Here is a 17,660-nt window from a genome sequence, read left to right on the forward strand (position 1 = left end):
TTAAAGTATCCTACATTATTTTAGACCGCATTGAAATATTGCACAGATCTAAACTGTTAGCTCTTATACTGATGGAGCTGGGTGGACTAAACCACCAGCAGAAAATCTTCTTAAAGTGTTAGTCAGACTGCTCAGCTATTTTTAGCTCAAATAAAACACTACAACCAGTATTACGCATCATTATATTTGTGTTACAAATGGAAGATCCCAGCATGACTGATATGAAATATGCATCTGTACTTAACAAACAAAAAAAGGACATGAATATGATTGCTAAATGGATTTCCATCATAATTTGGCACTGATCAAAAAAAAATCCTACTTCATAAACTGCAACAATGTTAATGTCTTTTTTATCGAGCTCTATGTCCGTTCTAAAAAAATCCGTTTTCTGTAGCGTTATGTTAGAAAAAAGGATCTCAAGCATCAGCTGGATAAAATTAAAATCCTATTGATTCACTTTTCTCAATAAATAAATAAATAATAAAATAAAATCAGTTTATCCAGTCAGTCTTTCCTAAGCCAAATCAGCAACCTTTAAGACTGATTCCAAATAATTCCTTCTGTATTTCTGACTCTATGTGCACCTGAGAGGAGGCGATCATGTGATGAGATATACCTTCAGTTGCATAGTTGTGGTCTCGGAGGAAGCTGTTGTTGATCTTGCGGGTGTCTATTTCCTCATCCATTGAGAAAGGCGCTGATAACACTGACAAACGCAGAGAGAGAAACGCGCTATCTATCCATGATCCGCGCGTATGCGTGCGTTCAGCCCAGAGCCCGGTGCGCAAGACACGGACGCACCATTAGCCTACGTTACACAGCAGTCGCACTGAAATCCGTCAATAGAAAGCCGGTGTCGGTTCGCAAGGTGTCACAAGGCGGGGCTGTCTGCAGCAAACTGTGATTTAATGTAAAGTTGCACAAGCGTCATCCAAAATAACAACAATCCGCGTCCAAATCCATGCCTTGAAATGAGTTGTCATGCACAGTTTGACGAGTTTCAGATGTGACCGGCGGTGCTGCCTCAGACTGCCGGCATAGAGAGCTCGCTTTCCTCTCTGTCGCTTCGTATGAGCTCGCTGAAGTGCTGACGTGACGCTCCCGTGGACGCGCCGCATCGGCTGAAGTGAGAGACAGTGACTCCGCCCACTCTGTCCACCTGCGTCAGCAGCATCACTCCAGTCCGTGCGCAGATGATGATGTTATGTGCGATGGTGTTTCAGCACTTGTTGAGTTATGCCCATCTGGCATCTGCATCACTTTTATAGCCTAATACTTATGGTGGTGATGAACCTCCTCCCGAGTATAACAAAGCAATGTCACTGATCACCGACAGGTGAAGTGGACATTTTTCTAAAATATTTTAGGGTTAAAATTTGTGTAAGGGAGACTGGGGCTAGTTGTCACAGGGGCTATATTTCAGAAATGGTCTGTGTCAAAAGTCCAGTTAGCAGTGTTTTTGTTCAAATCCTTTTTTGTGAATTCTGTCCTTCAAATGAATATTCTAAATATATAATATATAATATTGTGTCAATTATTAATGTGAACAAAATAAAACCTCACTGGCATACATTCAGATAAGAATCATAATAAAGATTTTGAATGGCCGGGTTATAATAAAGAGATTAAACTGCGTTAGTAGTCAAGTCAGTTTTATTTATATGCACTTTTCACATATATTGATTCAAAGCAGCTTTACAGAAAATCATGTAAATGTTTATAATATCTTAATATTGTTGCATTTAGCAGATTAAAGCTGGACAATATACTTTACATTTTACAGTGATATAAACAATCAAGCAGTTGAGATTTGCTATATTTAGTATATATCGCTTTACGTGAGTACTATATGTTTGTGGATAAAGTTGGAAATAGGAACTTAATATACAGAGCTGTGTTATAATATAGTTTACATTTTGCGAAAATATACACAAACAAGCATTTGACGTTTGCTATTATGCAAGTATACTGTATGAATGTGGATAAAGTTTAATGTATAAGGCTGTGTGATAATATAGTTAACATTTTGCGACAATATAAACAATCATGTAGCCTTTATTTGCTATATAGTATAAATTGCTTTACATAAGTGTACTGTATGTATGCGGGCAAAATTGGATGTACTGTATATCCAACCTTAAATATATTGCTGGGCTAGTTTACATTTTGCGAAGATATAGTATATGTCACTTTATGTTTTGAAAATTGAATCGAAAAATAAAGTTGTGTATATACTTGTAGTAGTTTAAGGCTGGAGTTATAAATTTGTTATGTGGTTATATTAAAGGTAGATTATGTAACTTTTTTATTCAAAATTAACAACATTTAAATAAGAGCAAAAAAAGAAATCGACAGAGCTCGTAATAAAACAAGAACCAACACTGGCTTGGCTTTTCGGAGATAGCGAGAACTAGGGGATTTGAAATGTAAAATGTTGGAGATGGCATTTTTATAACTCTACAGATGAGCAAGGTATTTTATTGAACAGAAAAATTGACATATGTAGCTCTCTAACAGAATTCATTAAAGCATTATCTGTTGTGAAGGGTCATTTCATTATGGTCGTTGTAGCACTGTGCTGGAGTTTATTTTCAAGGAAGGTCTGTGTCTATGGTATTGCTACAACATTTTTCAGCTATAGTCAGCTTGAGATCCTTTTCATCTAAACTGGTTATATCTCTTAAGGCTAGTATTGAATGTTTTATGAGCAGTAGGAGAAACATATTCATCCACACAGTCATGCAGAGCCGAAGCACAACCAAAACAATGTTCTTCCACAAAATGAATGCAGTTTTGTGTTTGAACCACTAGAGGGCCAAAAGTTACATAGTGTACTTGTCACATGTATATTCAAGGCAAGTTGTCATGTTTGTCACATGTCTGTTTGTTTTGGACACTTTGATTTTCACTGGTTCCTGTGTTCCTTTGTTATAAGTTCCTGCCACTCATCAGTCTCCATGGTCACCATCATTATGAGTTCATGTTTATGAGTTCATGTTTATGAGTCTCGTCCCGACATGGCTGCCATTCCAGAGCTTCGTTCCAAGATGGCCACCATTCCAGAGCCTTGTCCCAAAATGGCCACCATTCCAGAGCCTCATCACAAGATGGCCGCCATTCCAGAGCCTTGTCCCGTCATGGCCACCATTCCTGAGTCTCATTCTGTCATGGCAGCCACGCATGTGCCCCTAGGAGTATTGGTGGAGTATGAGGGGATGTCTTGGGGCCCAGATATGGCTCCAGCCCCTGAGTCCGCTCCAGTGTCTTCTCCAGCCCCTGACCAGAGTCCAGTGATGGCTTCAGCCCCTGAGTTTGCTCCAGAGTCCATTCCAGAGTCTGCTCCAGCCCCCGAGTCTGCTCCACAGTCTGCTCCAGCACCTGACACCTTGTTTACACTGCACGCGTGTGCGGCGCGTTATGGCTCCGGTGAGGTTTTGTTCCATCTTCTGTGCGGTGTCAACTCGCACCAGAAGCATTTCAGAAGTGAAGCGGCTGGATTCGCGAGACCACTAGATTTGCCTGTCCGACATTGTTTTCGTTGATTTTTCGTGTTTTTAATGGCTAAATGGTTATATTTTGTCCGGTTTAATTGTGTTTATTGCTATGCCATACTTTATTTTGCTGTAGCCTACAGATGAAGTTAATACACTTAAAAGTTATGGACAACAAGGACAAACAATTTTCAAGTTTTTCAACTTCGGGGGGGGCATCCACAGCCAAGAAGGCCGTCCCTGAACAGCCAGCTCCGCCCTGGTCCCCTGAATGGTTGGCTCCACCCTGGTCGCCTGAGTTGCCGGCTCCGCCCTGGCCTTCTGAGCTCCCGGCTCTGCCCTGGCCTCCCGAGCTCCCGGAGCCACCCTGGAGGCTCTCTAACCTGCCAGCACCGGCCTGCTCACCTCCAGGACTTCAGGGTGCTCACCTCCAGGACTTCAGGGTGCCCACCCCCCCCTCCCTGTTTGGCCTCTTGTTTGGCACGAGGACGCGCCTTCCAGGATGGGGAGGTAATGTCACATGTCTGTTTGTTTTGGACTCTTTGTTTGATTTTCATTGGTTCCTGTGTTCCTTTGTTATAATTTCCTGCCACTCATCAGTCTCCATGGTCACCATCATTATGAGCTCATGTTTATCAGCTGTGTATTGTTAATCACCTTGTTATTCTCACAACTTAAGTTCCTGCCTTTCTGTTGTTCTTGGTCCAGTCTCGTTTCAGTTTAGGTGTATGTGTGTGTGTGTGTGTGTGTGTGTGTGTGTGTGTGTGTGTGTGTGTGTGTGTGTGTGTGTGTATCCCTGCCAGTTTGGATTCTGTCATTAAATCTTGTTTTGGAAAGTTACTCATCTTCGTATTTGTCTGCCTGCCTACACATATTACGTTACAATGTTTTAAAAGTTGTACATTTATACAATTTATTAATTATAGTATTTATTGGCCAAAATGTTGGTTTGAAATTTCGGGTTTCACTTCTGTTTGTTACATTTGTGTTTCATGAATTTTGTTGTGTTTTATAATTGTTTTATTGTTAAAAGTTTGATGGTACTGGGGCATGTTGTCACAAAAGATTAGTGTGTTTAAAACAACATGAGTGAAAACAACATGGTGGAAAAAAGGTGAATTTTAATTTTCAGGTGAACTATCCCTTTATGCCATCCTGCATTGTGATGTTCTTTTTTTTTTTTTTTTTTTTTTTTTATAAATATATTCTCTTAAAGTATTGAATGATTGCTTTATTCAATCCTTAAACTTGACAAAGTATTTATATAATGCTGTAACGTATTTCAATGTATACCATGGTACATGTCAAAAACATGGTAAGTACATGGCACTTTTTATTATTGTAGACTCCTTCAAGGACAAGAGAGTTGTTATTTATAATGTGTCTTTTTTTTTCATGTGTCTGTAATTTTCCTGCCAATGCACTTCTAATAACAGCCTATGATTTCTTCATATTCCATTTGCAACAAAACCTGTCTCATTTTTGACAGTGCTAAAACATTTACAGCCTGCACAGGTTATTTGACACATCACTGCCCTTGAACTGCACACAAAACGAGTCAAATGCATTATCTCTATTCCTCCGTAATACAGAGCAGTGAGGCATGGACCTTAGATATTCTCTTACTGTTGACCACTTCAAAATCTTCATATCCCAATTCTATTGTGTCACTTTGTGGTGAATTAAATCCTCTCTGCCTCAAATCCCTTTAATTAGAAGATAACAGGGAACGCCAAACCTCTCGAGTAATCTTGATACTAGTTCAGTTGGAATTACAGAAGATTATTTCTTTTCAGTCAAAGGAGGTTTAACCATTTTAATTATTATATAAGCATACAGTATATATCAGTATTACTAGAAATGCACCGATACTAAATTTGTCCCACAATACCGATTGTAAAAAGGATTATTATTTCTTTTATTTTTGTTATTGTTTATAATCCTTTTACTGGTTTGCCTTACTGAGATACCCCAATTTCATTTGCCCAGTCCCAGTTTCTCTTCAATTAGCTGTTTATTGATTTGTACACGCCCTCTGTTAATTAACCAATCACTGCAGCTGTGTGCTAATTAGACCTGATTTATAAATGCCTGCATCGATGCACAATAGACTATAATAGATAGATTATTTTTTGTTCATTCTCTTTTGTTTCTTTGTTTATATTGTGTATCTTTTTCTTGTGTAATGTGAATAAGATTTATCTTTATTGAATTGTTTGTATTTCTGTTCTTGTCCAGAAACCACTCATTATGTACTCCCTGCTCATTTGCTCTGTTCTACCTGCTTCAATGGATAAATAAAGTGGTCAAATGGAACTGTACTCCTGGACTCTGTGTTCTAATGGACACCCCTGCTGGGATCAAGCCAGACATTCCTCCCTAAGCCTATCCTCCCTTACACAGATAGCCAATTATTTAGAATGATATCTACTGATATCAGTCTAAAAATCTCTCCCAACTAATACTGTAAAATAAACTATACAGGGAACTCTCTTATTTGGCACATTGCTATAATTTTAGTGGGTTAAAATTAACAAAAGAGCTGTTACATTCAACTGCTTTTTTGATTTCATAAACACTTGTCTTCATAGCAAATTTCACACAACTTCATGAATGGACTCCGTGATATTATTCTGAAGTTTTCTCTTTACCAAATCGCTAAACTCTGTCAACACAACTCATTGCACAGTCTCTGCTCTGTATCTTTATCCAGACGGTGCGAAGAACGTGACGGCAGAGTAGGCAAACCCGGCATTGCGATGTTTATCACGGCGCCAGTACGTCCATAAAAATGTATTTTGAATTTGATGCAAGTAGATTAAAAGTAAAACAATGGCCGGTAACATATATACTGTATGCCTATCTGAGTGTGGTATAGGCTAACCACTTATTAGCGAATAATCAGAGTAATGAAAATCGCATGTAAACTGGAGTGAAGAGTTTTGCTCGTGTCATGTAAACATCTTACTGTGATTAACTCTGATTATGAGAAATAATTGCATTATTGGTGCACATGTAAACAGTCACTGGTTGAGCAATTACTTGATACATTTCAGTAAGTTATACTGTATCTTTCGACATATCTTTTGATGTTCATACATGCTTTTTTGCCACGTTTTTTGTCAAAGTGCCATTTTTCATCAGAGATATTAATAATCTCTGATGAAAAATACTTAGATACTGTACACCACTGATGTTAACAGATACAACTTTAGCAGTGAAAAAAATGTAGCAGTAATTGTTGAGATTAACATAACCTAAGATTAATAAAGGCTGTAGAAATATTGTTCATACTTAGTTCAGTTAAGCTACTGTAGTTAACTAATGTTAGCAAATGAAACCTTACCATGAACAAACTATTATTTACTCCATCCCTGTCAGGGTTATATTTAGATTTCTTATGTTTTTGATGTGTTTATGTTTCTTGTATATCCTTTCAGTTTAGTGTTCTCTTGTCTTAGTTAGTTTCCTTAGTTACTGATTACTGTCATCTGTGTCTTGTTTTAGTTCCCCCGTTAACTCTTCTCTATATATACTCCTTGTTCTGTTCAGTTTTTTATAGGTTCTCATCTTTTATGAATGTAGTTTGTGTAATTTCTCCTGTGGATATTCTCCTTATTGATTCAAAGTATCTGTTTTTGTAATTCTGTATCTTGACTCTCTGTGAGACCATGATATAAATGACAGAAGAACCAACTGAAACCGTAAACAAAAAGGCCAGATACTGCTGTTGGAGAAGGATCACTGCCCCTTCGCTGAGTTTGTGAATTACACCTTGTGGCTGTGCAGATCCTCCCTCGCCATGGGAGTCGTCGAGTACAGCGTCATGAACTCTGATCCCCGAGATATCCATAATCTCCAGCAGCCATCTCTCTGCACGCCCCAGACAGGATTCATCGTTCCAGCCAAGAGTGTCCCGGAAGGCACGAGAGATCTTCCGCCATAGACCTGGCCTCGACGCCGAGCCCACCACAGAAATATAACCAAAGCCAACACCCTCCACCCACAGAGTTTGAGCCTGCCAACGCGTCCGTCCCAGAGCTAGAGCCGGAAGCCACCTCTGTCTCAAGGCTGGAGCCTACTGTCTGGTCTATCCAAAAGTCTGTGCTGTGGGTGCAGTCTTCTCAGGAGCCATCAAGGTGCTCTTCCACATTAACTTCACAGCAGAGCGAGCTCCCACCTTTGTCCCCACCCCTGAACTTACTCCTAGGAATCCACTAAACAATCCACTACCACCTGGTTAGTCCCAGTTACCCTGCTCACCCCGTTGTCTCCATAATCACTGATGGCTCCGTCTAGTTCCCTTAATCCATTAGGCAATCCACTCTCATCCTGTCACCTGCCCACCCCGTTATCTCCAGCATCAGTGCTGGCTCCGTCTAGTCCCCTGAATCCATTAGGCAATCCACTCTCACCCTGTCACCTGCCCACCCTGTTGTCTCCATCATCACAGCTGGCTCCGTCTAGTCCCCTGAATCCATTAGGCACTCCACTCTCACCTTGTCACCTGCCCACCCCATTGTCTCCATCATCACTGCTGGCTTCGTTCACTCACTAGGACCCACCTGCTCCACTGGTGCCTTGCAGCTCCTTGACTCCACCCTCGCTGTAGACTCCCTCCAGCTCTCTGGCTCCGCCTCAGGTCTCCTTTCCACTAGCTTGGCTCTGTAAGATGGATCCCCTGGCTTCACCTCAGGCCTCCAGGCCCATGACTCCACCTTTGACTATCAGCTCTGCTCTATTGGCTCTGCGCTCCCTCAGCTCCGCCATGGTCCGACATCACTCTGGCTTCACAGGACTCCCTCATCCCTCCGGCTCCACCTTGGCCTCTTGTCAGCCTGGTTCCGCAGTGGACTTTCGGACTTCTATCTGCGCCTCAGCCCTCCACCACTTTGGCTCCACCAGGTTCCTCCTCTCTGGCTCCAATTTGGTCCTCACTCCTTCCAGTCTCACCCTGTTCTGCCAGGCCCCCGCCTTCACCTCGGTCCTTCGCCTTGGCCTTTGATTTCTCTGGGGTCTCCATCTCACCCAGCTCTGTCTCCGTCTGTCATACCCCAGGCTATGGACACAAGATCCATCAGGCTCCGCTTTGGCTCCTCCCTCCATCAGCTCCACAGTGGTGTTCCCCTCTGCCGGCTCCTCCTGATTCCTGTCCTTTGCCAGCCCCTCGTCCTCCTCAAAACCCCCCTCCCTCCCTCCCTCCCTCCACCATTGGACTTTTAGGCACAGCATGAGGAAAGTTTAGTAAAATAAACACTTAATTGTGGAATTTGGATGTTTTCTTTACACTAGTCTGAAAGAACACATTATAAAAGCAAAATACCCAAAACAGAAAGAAAAAAAAAGACCAGTGCATGAAAAAACAATGGTTTTCCCTGTAGTGTCTTAATCAATCTTTGAAAATGGAATCAAATGAAAATGCATCATTTCATTTACTAACCATTCTTATTTTATTTATTTATTTATTTATTTATTTATTTATTTATTCATTCATTCATTCAAATAAGGGGCTGCACACCGGAACTTTTATACTTGAATAAATTAAAGTAAATCTTGGTTGCATAATATTCCTTAAATATAATATTAATATAATATTCCTTAATAATAATAGTAATAATATATTTCTGTCATAATTTCTTCAAGTTAAACCAAACTTTTATTTTAACATTTTGTCATGACAATCTGTGGTGCTTGTTCACACAGAGAGAAAAATCAGGAGGGTCGAACTTAAAATGTGACAAAAACAATACATAAAAGTAATTTATGCCATTTTGGAGAAGAAAGATTAAACAGACAGACACATACACACATTTTATGAACTGATAAGTGAGGAACTGATGCCAAAAATCCTCCCCCCACACATGCAGACACAGATTCATGATAGAGCTGGCAGACTGCTGCTGGTTTAGTGTGTGTCCTGAATGGAGGAGTGTTAATTAAAGCAGGAACACTATTGATCTGACCCTCCTCCATCCTCCCCCATCCACCTCCTGCACCCTCATAATGTGTGAGAGTGTGTGAGATGGAAAATGAGAAAAAAATTTGACAGTGTTAAGTAGGGGTAGGAATCATCTGGGACCTGGTGATACAATATTATCTTGATATCTGGGTCACTATATGATAATGATATGATGCTTGATGAACAGTGCACAATCACAAATAGCATGCTTTTTTTCTCTAAGATAGTGGACAATGTGGAAGTATAGTGATAAATAAGATGGCATATTTGCATTTTTAGTAAACTGGATTGTGTGAGAAGCTAGTCAGAAAGTTACAACTATAAAAATACCGGAAGCTTTGGATGCAGAGACAGGACAAGGGGATAATTAATACTGATAAATCAATGGGAGACTAAAATAGAGACTGGGGATGAGAAAAGCTATAAAGGAGAAAGAATTGAGGGTAATTCTAAGCAAGGGAGGGATTAGAAATGCATATGTGTGTAAATGAGTGGCCGTATATGAACAAGATACACACCTCACGGGGGCCACCATGTTGAGATCACATGTTCTAAAATAGCTCAAACTAAAACTGAAACAAAAAATAAATAAAAACCTCTGAAATAAAATTCGTGTAAAAACCATCTTCACTCAGAAATTGCTTGTCAATTTTACAAAAAATGACAAAGAATCAGCAAGAATCTCATTGAATTAAAGGTGAAAATTTGAAGTAGAAAGACTGAAAAAGCATATTATTGTAAAATATTTAACAATAATCTTGATTTTTTTTTACTGTGTATATACAGTGGGTACGGAAAGTATTCAGACCCCCTTAAATTTTTCACTCTTTGTTATATTGCAGCCATTTGCTAAAATCATTTAAGTTCTTTTTTTTTCCTCATTAATGTACACACAGCACCCCATATTGACAGAAAAACACAGAATTGTTGATATTTGCAGATTTATTAAAAAAGAAAACCTGAAATATCACATTACCCTAAGTATTCAGACCCTTTGCTGTGACAATCATATATTTAACTCAGGTGCTGTCCATTTCTTCTGATCATCCTTGAGATGGTTCTACACCTTCATTTGAGTCCAGCTGTGTTTGATTATACTGATCAATAATCAAACAGTATAATCAAATACAGTTCCGGCCAAACTGAGCTATCGGGGGAGAAGAGCCTTGGTGAGAGAGGTAAAGAAGAACCCAAAGATCACTGTGGCTGAGCTCCAGAGATGCAGTCGGGAGATGGGAGAAAGTTGTAGAAAGTCAACCATCACTGCAGCCCTCCACCAGTCGGGGCTTTATGGCAGAGTGGCCCGACGGAAGCCTCTCCTCAGTGCAAGACACATGAAAGCCCGCATGGAGGACTCCAAGATGGTGAGAAATAAGATTCTCTGGTCTGATGAGACCAAGATAGAACTTTTTGGCCTTATTTCTAAGCGGTATGTGTGGAGAAAACCAGGCACTGCTCATCACCTGTCCAATACAGTCCCAACAGTGAAGCATGGTGGTGGCAGCATCATGCTGTGGGGGTGTTTTTCAGCTGCAGGGACAGGACGACTGGTTGCAATCGAGGGAAAGATGAATGCGGCCAAATACAGGGATATCCTGGACGAAAACCTTCTCCAGAGTGCTCAGGACCTCAGACTGGGCCGAAGGTTTACCTTCCAACAAGACAATGACCCTAAGCACACAGCTAAAATAATGAAGGAGTGGCTTCACAACAAGTCCATGACTGTTCTTGAATGGCCCAGCCAGAGCCCTGACTTAAACCCAATTGAGCATCTCTGGAGAGACCTAAAAATGGCTGTCCACCAACGTTTACCATCCAACCTGACAGAACTGGAGAGGATCTGCAAGGAGGAATGGCAGAGGATCCCCAAATTCAGGTGTGAAAAACTTGTTGCATCTTTCCCAAAAAGACTCATGGCTGTATTAGATCAAAAGGGTGCTTCTACTAAATACTGAGCAAAGGGTCTGAATACTTAGGACCATGTGATATTTCAGTTTTTCTTTTTTAATAAATCTGCAAAAATGTCAACAATTCTGTGTTTTTCTGTCAATATGGGGTGCTGTGTGTACATTAATGAGGAAAAAAAATTAACTTAAATGATTTTAGCAAATGGCTGCAATATAACAAAGAGTAAAAAATTTAAGGGGGTCTGAATACTTTCCGTACCCACTGTATATTTACCTTTAAAGGATTAGTTCACTTTAAAATGAAAATTACCCCAAGCTTTACTCACCCACAAGCCATCATACGTGTATATGACTTTATTATTTCAGATGAACACAATCGGAGTTATTTTAATAAATATCCTGACACGTCCAAGCTTTATAATGGCAGTGAATGGGATCAACGAGTATGAGCTGAAGAAAGTGTCTCCATCCACATCCATCCATCATAAACGTACTCCACATGGCTCTGGGGGGTTAATAAAGGCCTTCTGAAGTGAAGCGATGCGTTTGTGTAAGAAAAATGTCCATATTTAACTAGTTACGAAAAGTATAACTGAAGCGACGAAGTTGAATACGGAAGGCAGTCTGACGGAAGCTAGATATTTTCTTTATAACTTGTTAAATATGGACATTTTTCTTACACAAACGCATCGCTTTGCTACAGAAGGACTTTATTAACCCCCCTAGAGCCATGTGGAGTATGTTTATGATGGATGGATACACTTTCTTAAGCTTCATACTCGTTTCCCATTCACTGACATTATAAAGCCTGGACGTGTCAGGATATTTATTAATATAACTCCGATTGTGCTCATCAGAAAGAAGAAAGTCATATACACCTAGGATGGCTTGAGGGTGAGTAAAGCTTGGGGTAATTTTAATTTTACAGTGAACTAATCCTTTAAGATTTTCTCCAAATTTGATATTTCTTTTAAAACTGTGATGCGACAAATTTCTCTCTCATGCCAACAAATCAATGCCAGTAGTGAGCACCACAGAAACTGTAATAGTGCACAGCAAAAGTCAACTGCAGTTGAGTCAGCAGCTTCAGAAAAGAAGTTTCATTAAGGGCATATACTGACTATTTCGAGAGTGAAGGACAAACACAAAGGATGACCTGCCCCATCCCGCCTCCATACATAACCCCTCAACCATATGTCCCAGATATATCCACTGTCAATATGTTCTGTTCCACCACAGACGTCACTGACACAAATTGATTGAACCGATTTTTTGTTTTTCAGACTCATGCAGACTGTGACATTGTCTTTGCAGTTCGAAAGTGAATCAATAGCTGTGCTTGCCAAGTTTGCCAGCAACTGTCCTTCAATAATGCTAGCCTGGTTCTTACACTTAAAACAACTAAAAACAGCGATCAGAAAATCTTATTCATGTCAATTCTTAATCTTATTGGACTAAACTGCTCAATTTATATGGATTAGTTTTACGTTCTCTTTATGAACTTTCTGAAGAGTCAAAGTTTCAATTGTGTAGCTGTCAATGGAGGGACAGAAATCTTTCAGATTTCATTAAAAACCTTTGACCAAAAGCTACTGCTGTGCTCTACCAGTTGAGCTACAGGAAAAGGTTTTTTGAATGAAACTGAATCAGACGGTCTTTCTGCCAACACCATATGGCCGCTCCACTGAGCCATTGCTCCTAAATGTTGATCTGTTGTCCCTAACATCAGTCCTGATTTGCAGGAGAAGGCTTTTCCATGAATCAGGCAGACGGCTCGTAGCAGGAAACTCCGCACCCCTGCCGGTCCCACTGAGTCTGAGCCATGTGTAACCATGACAATGAGGACACACATCTCTCCATCATTAAGCATTCGTTACAGTGTACAATATCCTCAATATTCATTGGTTTGTCGAGAATATGTTATCAGATATGAATTAGTATGCAAAAATTTCAATTCAAACGTCTACTAAAAAAACGTATATAGATTTATGCATCATATTTTGATACAACATACTTTTATGGTTACTTCCTGATAAATTTTAAGGTAACTATTTATTCTAATTCTAAATGCTGTTTATCACAGTTTAAAAAAAAAAAAAAATATTAAGCAGCACAACTGTTTAAAAACTGTAATAATAAGAAATGCTTTGATCACCATATAAAATGCTTTTTTAAACATAAAAGATGATTAGTGAAGGATCATGTCACACTCAAGACTGGAGTAATGATGCTGAAAATTCAGCTTTGCATCACAGGAATAAATTACATTTTAATACATTTACATTTTAAATTATACTCATTTCAAAAACATTATAAAATCTTACTGACCCCAAACGTTTGAACAGTAATGTGTGTATAAATCATAAATAAATATATAAATAAATTAATTTATTATACACTACTGTTTAAAAGTATGGGGTCAGTAAGATTTTATAATATGTTTGAAAGAAGTCTCTTATGCTCACCAAAACAGCATTTATTTGATGAAAACAGATATATTGTATTCAGAAATTATAAATTATATACAGGTCACATGAGGAGAAGCATCATAACAAGGTACTAATGGAGCTTAAATAGACATTTTTCACACAAAAATAGTAATAATAATAGAATGAAATTTTGTCTTCATTTACTCAAAGATGGTCCTGATCCACTTTCATTGTATGGAAAAGAGATGTGTAAACATTCTGCTAACATTCTCTCTTTCTGTTCCACCAAGAAACAAACACAATTTTTCGGGTCAATATTCCTTTAAATATTAAAAAGGTGACCTATACAATCTTCAGGTCTAGATGTTTGGGGGCTTATTCCCATTGATTATACACCATGAATCTGTCAATGGATGACTGGGAATAGTTTGGTTAACTGCAGCATTTTGTGCTGAGCTGATAGCATTGCTTCAGTGGGCACTGTTCTGATTTTGTCATTTAGTAAGAATAACAATGACCATATGTGCTGTGAGATACAGAGGAAAGGATGCCACATACACACAATGCACATGAACACACACACACATACGCACACTGTCTCATTCACATCTTCAGAGTGTCACAGATCGGGCAGTCCAAATGTTTATTCAGGCCTAAAATGACAGGAGTACAGGACAGAGGCAGTGATGTGGAAACAAGACCACCTGGCTTCACACACTGCTGTCCATCACTTTTGTGCTGCGCAGGCAACCTTCTCAACAATTATACAACACTTTTCAACTAGTGCCCCCTTCTGACCAACTTTAAACATTACATTTGTTTATTGACGTACAGGCTGATTATATTGTAGACGGACTAATACTTGTGATATTTACTGATCTCTATCAATCTAGCAAAGACATTTTAACGTGTTGCATGGCAAAAAAGTCAGATTACAGATACATTATGTTGTTCAGAGTTCTAAAACATACATGGATTTATGGATGATGTTTGTAAGAAGTTGGAGTTGGAGAAGTTTAATTTCTATGAATCGATTCAAATCTGTGATTCAGCGACGTGTGGTCTTTCCAACACAAATGTGTATTGGTAAATGTATCGATGCATATACATAAAAAAAACTTAAATATCGCTCTTCCTTGAATGGTACACTACCGTTAAAAAGGTTTTTTTTCAAATAAATGAAAGGGTTAGTTCACCCAAAAATGAAAATTCTGTCGTCCCACACCTGTAAGACCTTCGTTCATCTTCGGAACACAAATTAAGATATTTTTGACAAAATCCGATGGCTCAGTGAGGCCTGCATTGCCAGCAAGACAATTAACACTTTCATTGCCCAGAAAGCTAAGATGTATTTAAAACAGTTCATGTGACTACAGTCGTTCAACCGTAATGATATGAAGTGACAAGAATACTTTTTGTGCACCAAAAAACCCCAAAATAACGACTTTATTCAACAATATCTAGTGATGGGCGATTTCAAAGCACTGCTTCATGAAGCTACGAAGCTTTACGAATCTTTTGATTCGAATCAGTGGTTCGGAGCGTGTATCAAACTACCAAAGTCTGCCCCCCAGTGGTGAACCATTGAAATTTCTTATGAGGTAACGAAGCCTCATGAAGCAGTGTTTTTGAAATTGGCACTGAAAGTGTTAATTGTCTTGCTGGCAATACAGGCCTCACCGACCCATCGGATTTTATGAAAAACATCTTAATTTGTGTTCCGAAGACGAACGAAGGTATTACGGGTGTGGAACGACATGAGGGTGAGTGACAGAATTTTCATTTTTGGGTGAACCCTTTAATACTTTTAATCAGCAAGGATGCATTATATTGATCAAGTTAAAGTAAAAATATCTATTTCAAATAAATGTTCTTTGGAACCTTCTGTTCATCAAAGTATCATTCATAATAATAAAAAAATGTTTCTTAAACGCCAAATCAGCATATTTCTGAAGGATCATGTGACACTGAAGACTGGAATAATGGCTGCTGAAAATGTTGCTTTCTTCACAGGAATAAATTACATTTTAAAATACATACATAAAAAATAGAAAACTGATATGTATTGTAATAATGAATGTTGTTATAATTGCATAAAACATTATAAAGAGATAAAATATAATATAGCTGCTAATTTTTTTTGTAGCTGACAGCATAACTAATGCATTTGTGTCCACAGATGTTATCTCTGCCATGTAATGGACAAATCAGTTCAGTGCATTCCTGTAGCTCAAACAGAAGAAGTCATGGGTTCAATTTCCAGGGAATGCATGAACTGATCATATGTATACCTTGCATGCCCACAGCTGTGAAGCACTTAAATAAGACAGAGATGGGGATCAATCACAAGAAATTGCAGACATGCAAGAGACACACTAAATGCCACCTCCCTCCCTATAGGAGAGACAATTATGCTCACAGAAACAGACAATGAAAGTATATAAGAGCCCATTTACAGTGATTACTGCATACTTGCATGTTCAGTTAAGTTACTGTGAGATGGGAGCCAAGTGCCGCCCTCTTTATGGATTTTAGCAAATGCACTGCCTGTAACAATGTTCTGTAGATTGCTCTTGCATTCACAGAGGCATTTAAGTTAGCTTTGTGGCATAGCTGAATAAAACAGACCGATAATGTAGTCTTAACTGAGGTAACACATGAGCAATTCTGAATGTGAAAGACCACACTGTGCTAAATGAATCTTAATAAACTTTGTGTTAGGAGCTATTTAAAAAAAAGAACATTGGTTTTAATTAAGTTTCAATTGTGAATGTTGACAACAATTAGTTTGAATATATATTTTTTTAATCTTAAAACATGCTTTTCACCCTCTCAATAGTATATTTAATTAAACAATAATTTAATATTTAGTAGTAAACATACATGCATCATGGAAGAAGTACTTTCTTTTTTTCATTTTTCCTGAAACATTATTGGAATAAAATTATAATGTAGTACATTTGGAAATGACGTACATTGTCATCTTTACCTTGATTTTTCATTGTTTTCTACACACATCACGTCTCAAATTTCATCTCCGACACTCTTTACCGACACTGTTGTCTCTTTTTGTGTTTTGTTTTTTACAACTTGTTTAGCTTAGCATTGTTTATGTAATAATTATTCATTTTATGATGGAGTTAGATTAAAAGTCTGGGTCTGGCACAATACAATATATACTCACTGGCCACTTCATACAGTAGGTACACCTTGCTAGCACCGAGTTGGACCCACTTTTGCATTCAGAACTGCCTTAATTCTTCATGGCATGGATTCAACAAGGTGCTGGAAACATTCCTCAGAGATTTTGGTCCATATGATAGCATCACGCAGTTGCTGCAGATTAGTTGGCAGCACATCCATGATTGCGAATCTCCCATTCCACCACATCCCAAAGGTGCTCTATTGGATTGAGATCTGATGACTGTGGAGGCCATTTGAGTATAGTGAACTCATTGTCATGTCAAGAAACCAGTTTGAGATGCTGGAAGTAGCCATCAGAAGATGGGTACACTGTGGTCATAAAGGGATGGTCATGGTCAGCAACAATACTCAGGCAAGTCTTCTGCTGCTGTAGTCCATCTGCTTCAAGGTTTGATGTGTTCAGAGATGCTCTTCTGCATACCTCTGGCATCAACAAGGGATTTTAGCCCACAGAACTGCCACACACTGGATATTTTCTCTTTTTTTCGACCATTCTCTGTAAACCTTACAGATGGTTGTGCATGAAGGTCCCAGTAGATCAGTAGTTTCTGAAATACACAGACTAGCCCATCTGGCACCAACAACCATGCCACATTCAAAGTCACTTAAATCACCTTTCTTTTTAGTTTAAACTTCAGCAGATTGTCTTGACCATGTCTACATGCCT

At 39.0% G+C, this 17,660-nt stretch overlaps 1 protein-coding gene across 2 annotated transcripts in view; it reads right to left on the bottom strand.

The window, feature by feature from the left end:
- Positions 1-17,660, bottom strand: part of ppp2r2bb (protein phosphatase 2, regulatory subunit B, beta b) — an 80,912-nt gene that overhangs the window by 49,574 nt on the left and 13,678 nt on the right. The window contains exon 1 of one of the 2 annotated variants that reach the window (XM_051877370.1): positions 620-1,133. The exons of the other annotated variant lie outside the window; for it this stretch is intronic. Coding sequence (XP_051733330.1) covers positions 620-689 — 70 coding nt within the window. The 5' untranslated portion in view covers positions 690-1,133. Of the gene's footprint in view, positions 1-619; positions 1,134-17,660 lie in introns of those variants that run through there. 2 annotated transcript variants of the gene reach the window in all.

The sequence above is a fragment of the Ctenopharyngodon idella genome, chromosome 21 (assembly GCF_019924925.1).
Source record: "Ctenopharyngodon idella isolate HZGC_01 chromosome 21, HZGC01, whole genome shotgun sequence".
Taxonomy (NCBI): Eukaryota; Metazoa; Chordata; class Actinopteri; order Cypriniformes; family Xenocyprididae; genus Ctenopharyngodon; species Ctenopharyngodon idella.